The sequence below is a fragment of the Microcaecilia unicolor genome, chromosome 2, assembly GCF_901765095.1.
Source record: "Microcaecilia unicolor chromosome 2, aMicUni1.1, whole genome shotgun sequence".
NCBI lineage: Eukaryota > Metazoa > Chordata > Amphibia > Gymnophiona > Siphonopidae > Microcaecilia > Microcaecilia unicolor.
Window position 1 is genome coordinate 57997458 of NC_044032.1, and position 18195 is coordinate 58015652.

At 42.3% G+C, this 18195-nt stretch overlaps 1 protein-coding gene across 6 annotated transcripts in view; it reads right to left on the reverse strand.

Moving 5' to 3' along the window:
- CCDC68 (coiled-coil domain containing 68) overlaps positions 1-18195 on the reverse strand; it is a 113888-nt gene that overhangs the window by 20516 nt on the left and 75177 nt on the right. For all 6 annotated transcript variants that reach the window (XM_030192969.1, XM_030192972.1, XM_030192966.1 and 3 more), the window contains 3 exons: positions 13362-13490; positions 8565-8647; positions 7204-7309 (listed from right to left, as the gene is read on the reverse strand). In XM_030192969.1, the coding sequence (XP_030048829.1) occupies positions 7204-7309; positions 8565-8647; positions 13362-13490 (318 nt within the window). The remainder of the gene's footprint in view (positions 1-7203; positions 7310-8564; positions 8648-13361; positions 13491-18195) is intronic.

Genomic DNA, 18195 nt, shown 5'->3' on the forward strand with positions numbered 1-18195 from the left:
AATTCTATAAGGGGTGTCTAAACTTAGGCACCAAGTACATGAACTAATTTATAGAATAGACGCACCTATGTGCGTAAATGATATCACTTACTGGCATTCATGCATGTAGATGCTATTCTATAAACAGTCCAACTGATATTCAGCGCTATTTAACCGGCCAGAAATGGCTCCTGGCCAGTTAAATAGCACTTAGCCGGCTAACTGCTAATATTTAGTGGAAGACCGCCTCTTATTTCTGCTGAATATTCACGGTTAGTACATAGCAGATAACCATCTATATTGCATGATATAGCCGGCTATCCATGAAGGCTGGATGTTTAGCAGCCAAATCGAACTGCCTAAATAGCAGTCCTATCTTTGGCCGCTATAAACTTGGACAGCCAGCGGTGAATATTCACTTTTTTACTAAAGGGTTGCCGCATGGCAATAGGCTTGTCGTGCGGCAACCTGGAACCACTGCCAGCCCAATGTGGGTGACTATTTGTAGGTCCACCCCCAGCATGCACCATTTCTGGTGCTAGTGGAAATATTTAAAAAAAATATTTCCCGGGGGGGGGGGGGGGGGGGAGACGGGAATTACTGCCGGGTTAACACAGGACTCATTACTGCCACCTCAATGTGTGGCAGTAAGTCCCCCTCCAAAAATGGCCGCATGGCAAGTGCAAACCTACCACAAGGCAATTACATTTTTTGGCCTTTTTATCCATTGCGGTAAAAAGGGAACTGACGAGCGGCAAAAATGGCCACTGCTGCTAATGCAGGGCCCCTTTTACCACAGCTTAGTAAATGGGCTCCTAAGTTTGAACAGTCCAGAAAACCCCAGGATAGTCAATGCCGGTCACTGGAAACAGCCCGCAATTGAATATCCAGGGTCGGCGCCGATCGCGGAACCTAAACGGACTGCCTCCCACAGTTTGAATATCAGGGAGAGTGTTCCAATATCACAAGCACATAACTACAAGGAGGGCATTAGCATGGGCATGTCACCTAGCGACACGTGTAGCTTATAAAATACTATTAGTTGAGTGCAGTGCAAAACACACCCACTTATGCCAGCCACTGACATGGTATAAGTGACTGCGCCTACCATTAGGTGCACCAAAGTGGATTCATGCTGCTATTCTATAATATGCTTTGATGTGCCCCATAGCCATTATAGATTTGGCGCTAAGTGCACCCCTTTGTTACGCATAACATTTGGTACCACTTTACCGAAATGACGCCTTTGGCTTCTAAGTCTGGACGAAAATATGGTAGAAATTTAGGATCCTAATTTAGGAGCTCAGGTTTTTATTTTCTGAATATCAAGTCCTTAATTTACAAATTGCTAAATGTTTCGGTCCATTCAATGAACTTATGCATCCTTGGTTGCCCTTCTCTTTACTCTCAAATGTCAGCCTATTTCTATTCTATCTATAAAATTAGATTTAATCTATGTGCTCACGGCTTCTAAAATATGTGGGTTAATATGCAGGGTAATGGTCTCATACAAGAAAATTCTTGCATTTATGCATCTGTGGAGATTTTTCTTTGATCTGTAAATTCTATTTCACCGTAGGCTCATCTGCCTTGGAGCATATCTCTCTCTATACGTCCATACGTCATGCGCCCTCCCTGCCCATCTTCAAGTCCTTACTCAAAACCCATCTCTTCTCCCTTGCTTTTGGCGCATAACCACCTTCCCCACTCTTGATACCTACACTGACTACATAGTTTGTAACCTTTAGATTGTAAGCTCTTTTGAGCAGGGACGGTCCTTCCCCGTGTTAAACTTGTACAGCGCTGCGTAACCCTGGCAGCGCTATAGAAATGCTAAGTAGTAGTATATAAAAGGCAACCCCAATGTTCTGAAGCCTCCACGGAAGTTGAGGCGCCCGAGATATCCGGTGTGCCCTGGAGTGTCTGCACTGCCCTCGCGTCAAAACGTCACGACATCAAGGGCGGAGCTATGACACTCGAGGGCCGAAACGGAAACATCACAGGCACGGCCACGGAGGCGCAGCAAAAAAAAAATAAAAACCTCCCCACACACAGCGACGCGAACCCCGAACAAGGCAAGTAGCTCAGAGGGACGGAGGGAGGGGGCCCCTTGCTAGCGCCCGTTTCATTGCGCTCAGAAACGGGCATTTTTTCCTAGTTATACAATAAGTTAAGCCATCCTACATGTATAAATTTTTTTCTGATGGATTCCCTTTGTATAAGGTGACATACAATCATACAACAAATGCTGAAAGATTCTTACCTAAAAGAATATTACATCAATGATAGATTAAAGAAGTAACACAAAAAAATTGAGGCTAAACACAGAGAGACCAAATGGCTCAGTGAAAGTTACATCAATGGGATTCTGCTCTTTGAATTTGAGAGGTCTCAGCGCAGGCTTCAAGGCTGACTTGACTTCCTTTACAGACCTCTAGAGGATGCTTTATACTGTGGACCTGAAGTCTATTAATATTTCTTGGGCCAGGACTTTGTGGCTATTATTGACTGGCAGATGTGACTTTTTATCAGTAGAAACAGTGGTTTCATATAAAATAAGCTCTGTTATGCTAACAGTCCAGAACATTTCCAATGTAGAAAAGTAAAATATACTAAGATTTATTTTGATGTTCACACCGGGCCATGTGTCAAGAAAATAGGCATATAAATATCTGCTTGTAAAATGCATTTTTAACAAGACATGTTTCTTATTTAAAGCTTTCCTTACTTCTTTCCAAAAATGTATTAGTGTATGCAAATTTATTATTTTATTTATATGGTATTGCTTTTGCCAATTCTGTAGCCTTTGTACATTTTCTATGGAATGCATTTATTATTTACAATAATAAAATATATCATAGTAACATAGTAGATGTCGGCAGACCTGTACGGTCCATCCATCTGCCCAACAAGATAAACTCATTTCATATGGTATGTGATACTTCATATGTATACCTGGTCTTGATTTATCCTTGCCATTTTCAGGGCATAGACCATAGAAGTCTGGCCAGCATTGTCCTTGTTCTAAAAATTTCCGAAGGTAACGTTGAAGCCCCTGTACAGCTCCACTCCATTCCATCCATATCTATTCAGCCACGATCAGGGCACAGACCTTAGACGTCTGCCTACCACTGGTCTTGTTCTCTAACTTCTGAAGCAGGAGCTGAATCTGTCTAACCATGATCAGAGCACAGACCCTAGAAATCTGCCCAGTACTGGCTTTGCTTCCCAATTACCGGTTTTGATTCCTGATCTCTGCTAAGCTTCTTTGGATCCATTCCTTCTAAACAGGATTTCTTTGTGTTTATCCCATGCGTTTTTGAATTCCGTTACCATTTTCATCTCCAACACCTGCCACAGGAGGGCATTCCAGGTATTTTCCACCCTCTCTCTGAAAAAATACTTCCTGACATTATTCCTGAGTCTGCCCCTTTCAACCTCAATTCATGTCCTCTAGTTCTAACACCTTCACCCATCTCCGGAAAAGGTTTGTTAATACCTTTCAAATATTTGAATGTCTGTATAATATCACTTCTGTTTTTCCTTTCCTCCAGGGTATACATGTTCAGGTAAGTAAGTATCTCCTCATACGTCCTGCAACGCAAATTCCAGACCATTTTCAAGTCTTTTTACATCCTTAGTAAGATAAGACCTCAAAAACTGAACACAATTCAATGATTTTTTTTTTTTTGTTATATTTGTACTCCATGCTTTCTCACTCTTGGCAGGCTCAATGCAGCTTACATGTGGGCAATGGAGAGTTAAGTGACTTGCCCAGACTAACAAGGAGCTGCCTGTGCCTGAAATAGGAATTGAACTCAGTTCCTCAGTTCCCCAGGACCAAAGTCCACCACCCTAACCTCTAGGCCACTCCTCCACTCCTCCTTTCTTCTATTGGTTATACCCCTCTCTATGCAGCCTAACATCCTTCTGGAAACGGCCACTGCCTTCTCATGTTGTTTCGTCACCTTCAGATCCTCAGACACCATCACCCCAAGGTCCCTCTCCTGAGGCGAGCTTACCAATCTCTCCCCTCCTATCCGGTATATCTCTTTTGGATTTTTGCATCTTAAGTGCATCACTCTGCATTTAGGGAACTGGAGTAAAATGACAGCTCCAAAGGCTACACAGCATTGTGTACAGTTCCTGATGGGTAGTGGCAGGCATCTGTTTCAATGCCCTACCATGAGAAGATGTCACTCAAGCTCTTCTCACAGCCCTCCCTCTCTCTGCCTTGATATTCGCTCTCTTTAAAAAAAGCCCATTTTCCATACCACTTGCTCAATTATCATTAAAAATATAATTTTCTGGATGATAAATTACTATTACAATAAAGCTGTTCATCTTTTACACATCACAAACAAATTAGAAAATTAGGGGGCCCTTTTACTAAGCTTGGCGGTGGCCATTTTTGCCACGTGACAAGGCCCTTTTTATCGCAGTGGATAAAAAGACCGAACAAAAAAATGGCTGTGTGGTAAGTTTGCACTTGCCATGCGTCCATTTCAAAGGGGGCACTTACTGCCACCCATTGAGGTGGCGATAAGAGCTCCTGCGCTAACCCAGTAGTAACCAGGCAGCGCGTGATATTGTCTGATTATCACCAGGTAACCCCCTGTGGATATTGTTTTGTAAATATTTCTGCTGGCACTGGAAATGGCACGCACTAGGGGTGGAACTACTGTCGGCACCCACATTGGACTGGCGGTAGTTCTGGGTTGCCGCGCAGCAAACCTTTAGTAAAAGGACCTCAAAATGACAAAACAGTGAAACAATGGTTACTCCTTAGTCATCTCAAGTACTCTTTCATGGTGGACTTCTTCTTATACCTCTCCTCTTTTATCTCACATGCTCCTCTATCAAGGTATCTCTTCTCCAGACACGCTCCTTCCTGGTTCTGGAAAAAACACATTTAGTACTTTCTTTCCTATAGTGGGTTCTTTGAACCCTGGGAAATTACTCTAAAGTAGGGCCATTTTTCTGAAGTAAGCTGTGAGAACTGTAAGGCTGTTTATAGATTTTTTAATTTGTAATTTATCAATTTGTATTTTGTATTTCTTATCTTTTCATTACTTTTTATTCTTTATTTAAGGCTGCATTTTGATTAAAATTTGTAATTGTGATATTAAAGGTATGTTAGTTATTAAACTTTTCCCCACTGCAGCTTCTTGTGACTCTGGGCAATGGAGAGTTAAGCGAGTTGCCCAGAGTCAGAAGGAGTTGCAGTTGTGAAAAAATAAACAAAAATAAACATGCCTTTAATCGCACAATTACATGTGATTAAAATTTTAACTGAAATGCAGCCCTACTCTAAATTACTGCTAAAATGCTCAGGGGTCTTTTACTAAGGTGTGCGGAAAAATGACGTGTGCTAGTGTAGGCACGTGTTTTGGGTGCGTGCAAATTCATTTTTCAGCGCGCCTGTAAAAAAATGCCTTTTAAAAACTTTTGCCGAAAATGGAAGTGTGGCAAAATAAAAATAGGTACGCATCCATTTTGGGTCTGAGATCTTACCGTCACCCATTGACAGCAGTAAGGTCTCACGCGGTACTAGACGGTAATGGTGTAGTGTGCCAAATGCCAATTACTGCTCAATTTTTTCAACGCATCAGAAAATAACAAGTATTTTTCAGACATACGTAGCGGACTCATGTTAAAAATGAAATTACTGTCTGGGCCACGTGGTAGCCAGGTGGTAACTCCAAATTGACGTGCATTGGGCACGCGCAGGTGCCTATGTTGCCCCTCAGTCAATCAGTACTGTGATACTCTCCCCTAGTGCTCTTTCTCAGCACTGGTCACAGGCTTCACAGTAGTGTTAAAAGCAGGGGTTTTTTTTTCCCAGGCGAAGAACCTCAATTACCCTTAACTTTCTTTATAGGTAAAAGGGGGGAGGGGGAAACCCTACATTATCTCCTTCCTCTGGTCTTTGCAGCCCTGGTTGTTCCCTCTTGCCATAGGCAGAAAACTCAGACACAGGCTTCCTGAAGCAAGATTTTCTGAAGTCCCCCTTCCATTTATTTACTGTTGCCCCAACCTTCTATATTTTATTGCATTTCATTTTAACATATTTATAACCTTCACATATGACTTGGTTTTTTTAAGTAGAGTATAACAAAACATTCACAATCAAACATATAAATGGCAAGAGGCGTACTCACTCGCAAATGCGCAGTAGAGACCCTCTCTGTTCCACCCCCGCGTCAATACGTGATGACGGGGGCATGACAGAGAGGGAACCTGCACACCTGTGAGTGAGGGAACCGCTGTCGCCACCGCTCCCCCCCCCCCAGGTTTGCCGCTACCGCTCCCCCCACCCACCCGGAGTCGCCGCCGCCCACCCTCCACCCGGCCCAGGTACCTGGCTTCACTATTCAAACCGCCGGAACGCAGCACACAGCTCATCTGAGCTGCTGTTGGCCTTCCTTACCTGCCTGTGTCCCGCCCTCGCCGACGTTACGTCACACGAGGGCAGAACACACGCAGAGAAGAAGGAAGGCCGATGGCAGCTCAGATGCGCTGTGTGCTGTGTTCCGGTGCTTTCAATAGTGAAGCCAGGTACCTGGCCCGGGTGGCGGAGGGGACTCCGGGGGGGGGGGGGGGGCCTTTCAACCCTCCCCCCCTTCCTTTACGAGCCCGTTTTTACGGGCTCAACGGCTAGTAAAACATAAAATATAAAAACACACAAATACACAGACATCCAAAACAATGTTCTCATCGTGAAAGCAGATGCCTTCACCCATTCTAGAAAGCTCACCTAAATGGCTCTGATTTCAAATGGTTTTGGAAATTCAAATAATCTTGTTTCTGCCATAGAGCTTCTCACAACATAAGGCCACAAATCAAAAACTTGACTCTACAACATGAAGTTGATCTTTTCCTATATATGGCAGCCTAAACCCTAGCGGTAATATCTCAGTATTACCATTAGAGGTCTCTGCGGCCATTTTGTTTCTTAGAAGAACACAAGGCGGAAGCGAGTGGGCATTGCTCCCATCCCACTAGACACCAGGGACTCAATTAAGTCCAGGGTCTTAGGTGGAGTGAGGGGAGGTAGCTTGCAGTCCTAACTCAAATAAATGAGTTACATTTGATACCATAAAACTTATTTATTTATTTCCTTTCTAATGTGTATATTCAACTAGCCAAAGCAAAGAACATATTATTTTCAGCTTCCTCTTGAAAACCATGAAAATTTTACAAATCGTGTGCTTCATATCTTACCTCATGTATTACATTGCGCAGGAGCTGATGCTGGTACAGAATAACTTTCTGTAAATGATAAATCTGTTCCTGTAAAGTAGAATTCTCGACTCTAAGAGGCATACAACTGGAAAACAAAACAATAACCACATACTGTTTATAATAATGTAGCTGAATACTATTGCATCAGGAACGGACAGACTGAAATGCCTTATGCTTAATACCCAACAGTAATTTCCTGGGGGTTGACATTCAAAGTGATTTAACAAGCCAGGAATAGTTCTTGGCTGGTTAAATTGCATGTTCGGGGCATATTCAGTGGCACTTAACCAGTTAGTGCTGAATGCGAAACCAGGTAGGGCAGAGTCAGCACTTGGCCGGTTAAGTGCCAACATACAGTACTTAGCCAGCCAAGGTACCTGCATAAAAGTCAGTCCTATCTTTTTGCGGTTTGCCATGGCCGGTTAAGCACAGGGTATCGCACTTAGGGGCCCTTTTAATAAGCTGCGGTAAAAGGGGCCCTGAGCTTGCAGCGGTGGCCGTTTTTGCCGTGTGCCAGGGCCCCTTTTACCACAGCAGGTGAAAATAGCCAAAAAAAAGTTAATGGCCATGAGATGCAGCCATTTCGGGGAGAGAATTTACGACCACCCCATTGAGTACAGAATTCTAGTCGCCAGATATAGAATCTGGGGGTGAATGGAAAAAAAGGGAACCCCCCTAGATATTGACAGGTTAAGTATATTCTTGCTTCTATTACTTTTTTCCTGTTGATCATCTCCACTGAGAAATTGACCAGTTCATCTACCACTCCTCTGACTAGAAAATGATTTCTTATATTTCTCCTGTATCTACCCTCTGTAGATGAAGGCAACATATATGTGTATAATAAGTCCTATAAATATGCATGAGAGAGATTTACATGTCCATTACCTCCACCGAATGCAACTCTTTTTCATGTATGTTTATTATCCTGAAATCCTGGCCTGTTTGAGGCCCTCAAGGACTTCACTTGAATAAGCCTGTTCTAAAAGAAGACTATTCACATTTGCCTTTATTTTTTACACTGTTTTTTTTCAAGATATCTAAAGCAATCTGGGTTAATCAAGCCCGTAATTCCATACTCTGGGGGTTGATTACTAAAGCTTAGCTTGAGTTATATGCAGCAGGGCCCATAGGAATAAAATGGGCCCTGTTGCAGATAACTCAAGCTAAGCTTTAGCAAACACTATGACAAATCACAAACCATACTTTTTCAATGACTTCATAATTTAAGCTAAATTATACTTCTACATTGTTAAAGTCTAACTTTAAAAAACAAAAACATTACAATGTACCTAATCAATTTTCCATAGTTTGATCTAATTATGCTACCTGAAACTGACCTTTCAGGACTTTCCGAGTTTGCCATTTTCTTTTGGATCTCCTTTTCTACCCACTCTTTCTTTTCTAACAATGTACTCCTTTCCTAGATAAACACAAGAGATAATTAGTAACTAGTGATTTCCTAAACTCCTGAAATGTAACTGTGATGGTCAGTGTTTTTTAAACGTTAGCTCCTGTTGTTAAAATGAAACCTTTTTCAGCACTAGGGTTACCATATTTTGTCCCCCAAAAAGGAGGACACATGTCCCGCCCCTTTCATGCCCCACCCCCTTTCACACCCCACCATGCCCCTTTCATGCCCTCACCCCTCCCCCTGTCACATTTTCTCCTCCCCCCATCACACACCCCATCACTCCCCCTCCCCTTACCTTACTACTGCCCTGGTGGTCTAGTGACCTCTTCGGGGCAGGAAAGAGCCCCCTCTTTCCTGCCCGGAGCGCTGCCCTGCATGCATCCTTCCTGTTTGTGATCTTTGCGCCAATTCAAAATGGCCTCCGAGAGTTAAAGTCTCGCGAGGTCACGTCAACTCTCAGTGGCCATTTTGAATCGGCGCCGAGATCACAAACAGGAAGGATGCATGCAGGGCAGCGCTCCGGGCAGGAAAGAGGGAGCTCTTTCCTGCCCCAAAGGCGGAAGAAGTCACTAGACCACCAGGCCAGTAGTAAGTAAAGGGAGGGGAGGCTAGCAATCTGTCCATTTGTCCGGATTTCTGGACAAACGGGCAGGCTGGCAAAACCCGCCCGGTTGCCCGGACATGTCCTCAAAAAGAGGACATGTCCGGGTAAATCCGGACATATGGTAACCCTATTCAGCACCAACCAGGAAGTGCTATCTAGTTAAAGCCATATTCTGACTGCTAACCAGATAAATTTAGAATAACCTTTTTGCTGTCCTAACCACTAGCTGGAAAACCTCTGTATACAACTATGATCTACCCATGGCTCGGTGGTTAATAAATCATGGGGGGGGGGGGGGGCGGATTTCTGAAATAATTTAAATTTCAGGTAATTGGTGGTGATGTGGTCAGAGGAAATATTCAACAGCACTAACTAGGTAGTGTCAATGAATATCTCTACCACTGGCATTTATCTAGTTAGCAGCACCTGCTAACCAAGTCAAAGTGCCCCTGACACTCTGTCCATAAGGGCCTTGTTTACTAAGGTGTGCTAGCGTTTTTAGCATGTGCACAAAATTACCGCGTGCTGTATAGGCGCCCATAGGAATATTGTGAGCACCTACACAGCGCGCGCTAATAGCGCACGCTAAAAGCACTAACGCGCCTCTAGCACGGCTTAGTAAACGGGGCCTTAAGTGTTTTTCTCATAGAAATTGAAAAGGAAAAAATGCTTTAGTAATTAATGGGCCCTTTTACAAATCTGCCACAAGATGTGGCCTTAGTGCGCCCTTATGTGGGTCTTTCCCGCTCGCTAAGGCTACTTTTTTCCATATGTAGCTAGAAAATGGACAATTTTCCGTTTTCTGATTTGGCTGTGTGCTAAAATTCCACACAAGGGAAAACCCATAGACCTAACAAAATGTTAACATCCACCATGCCACAGGTTACGTATGCCCGCTCTAATGAAAACAGACTGCTGGAGGAAAAGATCTCAGTAATCTATAACCAAAGCAATTTTATTTATTTATTTATTTAACACATTTATACCCCACATTTTCCCACTAGTTGTAGGCTCAATGTGGCTAACACATAACCGTAGGTAGGCTACAGTTCAGAAAAGTACAATTAAACAATGTAATAGTAAGGTAGTAATCAAATAGGTATCATATCAATTAATTCGGCCAGGACTCAAGTTGTTGCTACTCATATGGATAACGAAAAACCTCCACCAAATTAAATATGTTGGTATATTGCCACAAACAGGGTATAAAATGTGCTAATATTGCCATAAGCTTGCAGTCATTAACAATAATGATCATGTGAACCCTTACTGCCACCTATTTTGTAGGTGGTAAGAGCTCATGCGCTAATCTCGCACTAATCGGTTAGCAGCAATCTAGCTATGCTAATTAATTAGGGAAGACTAAGGTTACCATATGGCTCCAGAAAAAGGAGGACGGATTGAGCCAGCCGGGTTTTACTTCCATTGCTTGAAAGCAATGGAAGTAAAACCCGGCTGGCTCAATTACTTCCATTGAAAGTAATGGAAGTAAAACCCGGCTGGCTCAATTACTTCCATTGAAAGCAATGGAAGTAAAACCTGGCTGGATCAATCCGTCCTCCTTTTTCTGGAGCCATATGGTAACCCTAGGGAAGACATGCTTACTCTCTCTGCCCCTGGGCACATCCCCTCAGTCAAATAAATATATATATATATATATATATATATATATATATATATATATATATATATATATATATTTACCACACCAGTAGCGAGCACACCTGGCAAAAGTACCACAGGACACCTCAGCGCATCCCGCGGTATGCCATTTTAAACTGCGGTAGACACACGTTAGTGATTACCACAGTGTGGTAAAAGGGTTCCTAAGGCTCTGTATGAGTATGAGAAATTACAAGGAATTTACATTCAAAGACACAGTCACTACACAAAGTTAAATTGATATTTTATCTTTATGCCTGATCGTCAGTGGCCCTATGAATTTAATGGGACCGCTGAATATGAGGTCCTAACTTTATGTATGTAAGTTTAATGCTAATACTAGAACTGCTATCTGTGTGATCCCCTTAACCCAGGAGTGCACTCAGTCTTGGGAGCGCAACCCAGTCAGGTTTTCAGGATTTTCAAAGTGAATAGATGTGAAATCTACTTGCATTCACTTATTCAGATGAATGCAAACAGATCTAATGCATATTCCTTATAGAAATCTTGAAAACTCAAGTGGATTATAATCCTCAAAAACCAGGTTTGAGCACCTCCTACTCTACACTAATAAAAGGTATCTGGACTAGATAACAGCTGAATATCACCACTCGACAAATAATTAAATATAGTCCCCACCCCAAGAACAACTATGGCCCCACTTTTTACTACATGGATGCATCCAAAATGTGTTTGGTAGGCAGTTGATCATTTCAAAAAATATACTCATACAGGAAGCACCCAATAATGGCAGTGTAATGCTTTTGAATATTGCCCTGACATGAGTTTTAATTCTTTTAAATTGTTATAGAGTTCATCCCTTTGAATAAAACTTTTCTTTTTAAATGTTATTTCAGTAGATACACTAAGATGACAATTTTCAAAGGGAGACAGCCCTGAAAATCTAGCAGGCTGCAGTGCTACTGCTTTTCTAGGTTTCCTCTGGCTCTCCTCTCAGCCTCATTTCCTAACCCCCATCAGGAAAGTATGTAAGTTGTTAATAGTACACTTAATTTTCTTTGGTGTGATATGAGAGTCATTTTTAAAGGGCACTTTTCCAAGGTTAAATCCCAATTTACTTGTGTAAATTCCTTTAAAAATTGCACTCTTAACATAAAGGCTCTTTTTTACTAAAGTGTGGTAAGGTTTCGCAGTTACCACATGGAAATTAACAAAATATTACACAATAACTGCAAAAACTCTGCACTAAGGGCTGGGAGCAAACCCAGCATTTTTAGAAGGGCTGCCATGCAATTAATGCAGAGAAGTTGCTACTCTGTGCTAACACATGACAGAAAAGCCGCAATGCAGTTAGCTAGAGGTGGTGAGAAAGTGGTGGATACTTGGAATGCCCTCCCGCGGGAGGTGGTGGAATTGAAATGCGTGGGATAAACGTAAAGGAATCCTGTTCAGAAGGAATGGATCCTCAGAAGCTTAGCGGAGATTGGGTGGCAGCACTGGTGGTTGGGAGGCGGGGCAAGTACAGGGCAGACTTCTACGGTCTATATCCCGAAAATGGCAAGGATAAATCAAGTTTATCTTGTTGGGCAGACTGGATGGACCGTACAAGTCTTTATCTGCTGTCATCTACTATGTTACTATGTGGTGTTAACTGTTTTGCATTATCTGCTGTGTTAACGCATGGTAATGATTATGACTTTAACCATAAGGTGCAGTTCTTGCCCATTTCATGACCTAAAATGGTGTTTTCTGCATTAGGTGCAGAAGCATAGACATGGGTGGACCTGGGTAGGTTGAGCCCCTACACAAGTGAATTAGAGGAGAACTGGAGGTGGTGCTAACATCTACACTGGGATCAGTAGTATGGAATCTTACTAGTATTGAAGATCCTAAGATGTAAGAACATAAGCACTGCCATACTGGGACAGACCAGAAGTATCTGGTTTCCACCAGTGGCCAATCCAGGTCACAAGTACCTGGCAAGATCCCAAAAGAGTGCAACAGACTTTATGCTTCTTATCCTAGAAATATGCAGTAGGTTTTCCCAAGTCTATCTTAATAATGGCTTATGGACTTTCCTTTCAGGAAATGATCCAAACCTTTTTTAAACTCTGTTAAACTAACTGCTTTTACCACATTCTCTGGCGATGAATTCCAGAGTTTAATTACACATTGAGTTAAGAAATATTTTCTCTGGTTTGTTTTAAACTTACTACTTCTCCAGTGACCTCGATGGCCACTGTTGGAAGAAGAATACTTAGCTAGATGGACCATTGTCTATTCTTATGTTATTATGCCTAATGTCCACCCATATTAACCCTGGGCTCTACCAAACAAATTAGTCCTGGCAGCGCCACAAGCGGCAATTAGTGTGTGCTAGAAGTTAATGCCCTATGCTCACTGTTAGTGTTGGCTCATACTGTTAATGTGCAACAATTCCCTCATTAAACAGCTAACACCATAAACAGGCCTCTAGTTTTTAATTAGGTAACCTACCTCTTCCATCCTTTCCACCAGCTTCTCCAGTTCTAGGATACGAGTATGTTTCTCTTGAAGTCTATCAGCTACTTGATTGATGCTTTCAATATTTTGTTTAAACTTTTCTTCTTGTTCCTTATAATGAACCTTAAGTTAAAATGAAAAAACTCAAGAGTAAATACATAAAATTCCAATGATTTAAAAAAAAATTGATAATTAAATAGCTAAACCAAATATTTCAGAAATAGAAAAATGTAGTACTTTTTCTCACACAGCTGATTTTCCAAGATGGCTGCTAAAGAAGAAAAAAAAATCTTTTAAATAATTGGGCTGGTATTCAAATCCAGTTATGCATTCACCAGTAGCAGGCAAATGCACAATGGCTTATTCATAGAGTTTGAAAAGTTTTATGGATGGTATCAAGGTATATAATGCATTAAAGGGTCCTTTTACTAAGTTGCAGTAAAAAGAGTTCACTTACCGCAGTTTAAAATGGCTGTAAGACGCCCGTGCGGGTTTTGGGCGTGACTAGGGCAATAATACAGCCAGACAGGACGTATGAATTCAACAGAAAAGTATTTATTTACAGGAACAAACAGTCCCAGTCCTGCTACTTCACAAGAGCTGGGTCATAGCAAGGATAACCCTCTGTGGTGCAACAAGCCAATTATTAATATTTATGTTCATGTACTCTCGGGCTTATGCTTTCCAGAGCCGAGGTATAAAGAGGCGCGCCACCCCAGCAGTTCAGCAAGCAGCCATAAGCCAGCCTCTGACCAGCTCAAAACAGTCCACGGCTGATGGGTTGCCACGCCCAAACCACAGTATCTTGCTTCTATTCGGCAGGTCGGGTCTCACCCCAGCCCGGCCTCCAACATTCTTGTACAGTTCAGTGTAAGCAATACCAAATGTTCCCGCACTCTTACACAATTCAGCGAACAGTACTAATGGTGCAGTACTCTGTTCCTTAATTCCCACACGTATACAGTAATTACATCTCCTCATGGCTTGCTCCAGCCATATGCCATCACTTATTCTCAGGGCTTACCTCAGCCAATTCACAATGACTCAAATCCAGTCAATCAATCATACTCTGGTTTCCTGTGCTTCTCATCCAAGTACCTCTCTTGGCTAGGTCTCTGTATCGGGACCTTGGCACTCCTAGGTCTCTCTGTGCAAGGTCTCTTTATCAGGACCCAGCTCCTCCTGAGATTTTTCCTCCTGGGGCCTCTCTCATCTGCTCTGTCTTAGGGCTTTTTAGCTTCCTATTAGGAAGCCACTCCCTACTGAGGAGGCAGCCTCACTTCCCCATAATGCACTGGATCCTGCCATAGTAGTTGTACAGTTCAGCCAGGGACACAGCAGGTCCATCGCCCCCTGCTGTAGGATGGCTGAACTACAATTCCCCACAGCCTCACAATGGCTTACTGCAGGACACGTTCAGGCGTCATGCGGTAAGTTCCAAATCGGTGCACACTCCTCATGCACTAACAAATATTTTAAAATTTTTGTTGGAGAAGGCATATCAAGGGGGTGGAGAGTGGACGTTCCTGCACATTACTGCATGCTAACTAGTTAGCGCAGGATTACCACATGAGCCCTTACCACCTACAAAATAGGTGTCAGTAAGTGTTCACACAGTAATTTTTATTAATGGCCAGGTGCTAATAGCCATATTAGTGCATGGCCATTAATAGGACAAATGGAAAATTGGCCATTTTCCTGCTGTGGTGAAAATGGCCATAGCACGCAGGCAAACCTGTATGAGAGTGCGCTAAAGCCTCTTTTTACTGCAGCTTAGTAAAAGGATCCCTAAATGACTTCATATTATCAGTATAACTGTGGGCCAGCTAAGAGATGGAGTGAGAGCAGCCCTAGCATTTATCTAGATAACAACAATATTCATCTGCTACATGGATAATTTATCTATTTATATTAGGCCTGATAAATAACAGGTCTAAACTTAATTAATATTGACAGCATGGTCACCAGCCAATACGTATATATACTAATACCTATACAGAAAGCAGCACTGATATACAGATTGCATTAAGCCCTGTATCTCAGTGCTTTTCTACCCTCTCCTGGAGGCACATTTTGCCAGTCAAGTTTTTAGGATTGCCACAATGAATATGCGCGAGATAAGTTTGCATAAAGCAGAGACCTATTATTATTATTTATTTTTTTTATTTTAGTTACATTTGTACCCCGCGCTTTCCCACTCATGGCAGGCTCAATGCGGCTTACATATTGTATACAGGTACTTATTTGTACCTGGGGCAATGGAGGGTTAAGTGACTTGCCCAGAGTCACAAGGAGCTGCCTGTGCCTGAAGTGGGAATCGAACTCAGTTCCCCAGGAGCAAAGTCCACCACCCTAACCACTAGGCCTCATGCATATTCACTATGGAGGAGTGGCCTAGTGGTTAGGGTGGTGGACTTTGCTCCTGGGGAACTGAGTTCGATTCCCACTTCAGGCACAGGCAGCTCCTTGTGACTCTGGGCAAGTCACTTAACCCTCCATTGCCCCATGTAAGCCACATTGAGCCTGCCATGAGTGGGAAAGTGCGGGGTACAAATGTAACAAAAATAAAATAAAAATATGGTGATCCTAAAAACCCGATTTGCTAAATATGTCTCCAAGTGAGGACTGAGAAGCACTGCCCTTCACCCATGATGCAGCACAAATGTTTTCAGGTGCAGTTGCTAGGTAGGGTTATCTCAAGGGTTGTGCGAACAGTGTGGTCACACAGGGCACAAGAAAGACCGGGGTGCAAAAATTGCACCCCCATTGTCTCCCTTGCAGTGGCTGTGGCACAGTGGATGGGGTGTGGGTGCTAAGTGTTGCACAGGGTGCGATTTCAGATTTGGATGCTCCTGCCCTGCCCCTGGATACTTTGGTAAGCTTCCTCAGTAATTATTATTAAGAAATGGGTGTGGAAATTATGGACTGGCTGGGAAGCCAAGGATTTTTTTTTTTAAATAAATTCTTGTAAAATACGTTTATCCTGGGTTTCTAATCTACCTTGTACATTTATATTGAAGTGAAAAGACAGAAACTAAATTTTAAATTAAATCTGCCATTTTCTAAAAGAGGTGTCTACAATGTGGTTCTGTGGTAAGACCTCTATTACATGCCCTACATGTACTCTTTCAAGCCCGTCCCTTTCTTTAATGGGTGAATGCATGAAGACTTTGAAGTCTGAAAACTGAAAAAGAATATGGTTACTTTAAGTCACCTCTAGAGAGAGTGCAAAGTTGCCACTTATATGGTTGAAACTTAATTGTGCATATATAGTTGCTTCACCTGATCCAGTGACGGCCAAGGGAAAGCCGCTATAAGCTGTAGCTAAAACTATGCACATTGTGAAACCATGCATACTTATTGTGTGCTGAAATCCACCATTCTATCCATGCTAAGTTCTATTTTTCTATTCACATAGGGGTAAATTCAAGAAAATTTGCCTATACATCCCAAAAATTCTTGTGCTAAATGCAAATTCTATAATGGCAATTCAGCCTGTGAGGGAGTGAGTGGTATAGCAGCAGGTGTACCTAAGAACACTCCCTCACTGGGGTTGCAGTTTACCACCTGTCATGCCATGTCAGAGGGGCAGGGCTCAGGCTGTGAAGTGGTTACGTGCCCTGCAGCAAGTGGATCAGTGAGGTCCTGAGGCAAGAGGTATATGAGAGAGAGAGAGAGACAGAGAGACAGAGAGAGAGAGAGAGCGATCTCCTGGAGGGAGGCTCCAAGGAAAGGAACTCTCCCTACTTTATGCTGAACTCTGCATGTGAAGTTTCCATGCCTGTCCGTTGATCACATTATCACATATTGTGGTAGTTTGAGGATTTTTTTTTCTGTCTTTGCAGAAGAGACAACCCACATATCTTCAGGGATTGGGGCTTTAGTACAGCTGGTGGGCTTCTGTATAAAGGCTAAGGAGGTCAGCTCTGCCTTAGAGGGGTTAAGAAAATAAGAGTTAGTAAGTTCTGGAGAAGCAGGATTTTTTTTTCTGTGTTGAGGTAGTAGTGCTCCAAACTCTTGATTGGAGTGAAGCCACAAGGAAAGCTGTCCTGGAGGAGCCAAGAAAGGTTCTGCAGAGAGTGTTTTGGGCTGTTGTGCAAGCCACAAAATAGTCAGAGGAGCTGGCAAGGTTAAAAGCAGGGAAACAATTAAACCCTGGAGGCTGTTCCTTAATTGAAGGTTAGAGGAAGAGTGTATGTTTGAGGCATCAGAGTAAGCTACAAACTATTGCCACTAAGTACACAAGTTTTGTATTGTATTGTAGAAAATCTTTAGCATCATATCTGTTCATTAAATGTTCTAATGCATGTTTATTAGGTGTATCATCAGTACTATGCTAACATCGTATTATATCTCTGGTATTTGAATTCCAGTGCTATTAAATGTGTATATTTTGATACTGTTTCATGATGGTTCTATTATTAGGTTTCAATGTACTGCTTCAAGTTTAACTCATTTATTGCATTTATGTTTATTCTTGATTATTTTACTATTGTTATGCTGTTAACAAAATTATATGTTTTATGTTAAACTGTACCTACTGTACACAGCCTTGGGTGAATCTCTTCATAAAGGCAGTTAATAAAGCCCAATAAATAAAAACAAAAATAAATAAGTACATAAGTGTACCATAATGGGACACACCAAAGGTCCATCAAACCCGGCATCCTGTTTCCAACAGTGGCCAATCCAGGTTACAAGTATCTGGCAAGATCCCAAAACAGTGCAATACATTTTCTGCTGCTTATCCTAGAAATAAGCAGTGGAGTTTCCCCAAGTCCATCTTAATAATGGCTTACAGACTTTTCTTTTAGGAAGCTAGCCAAAC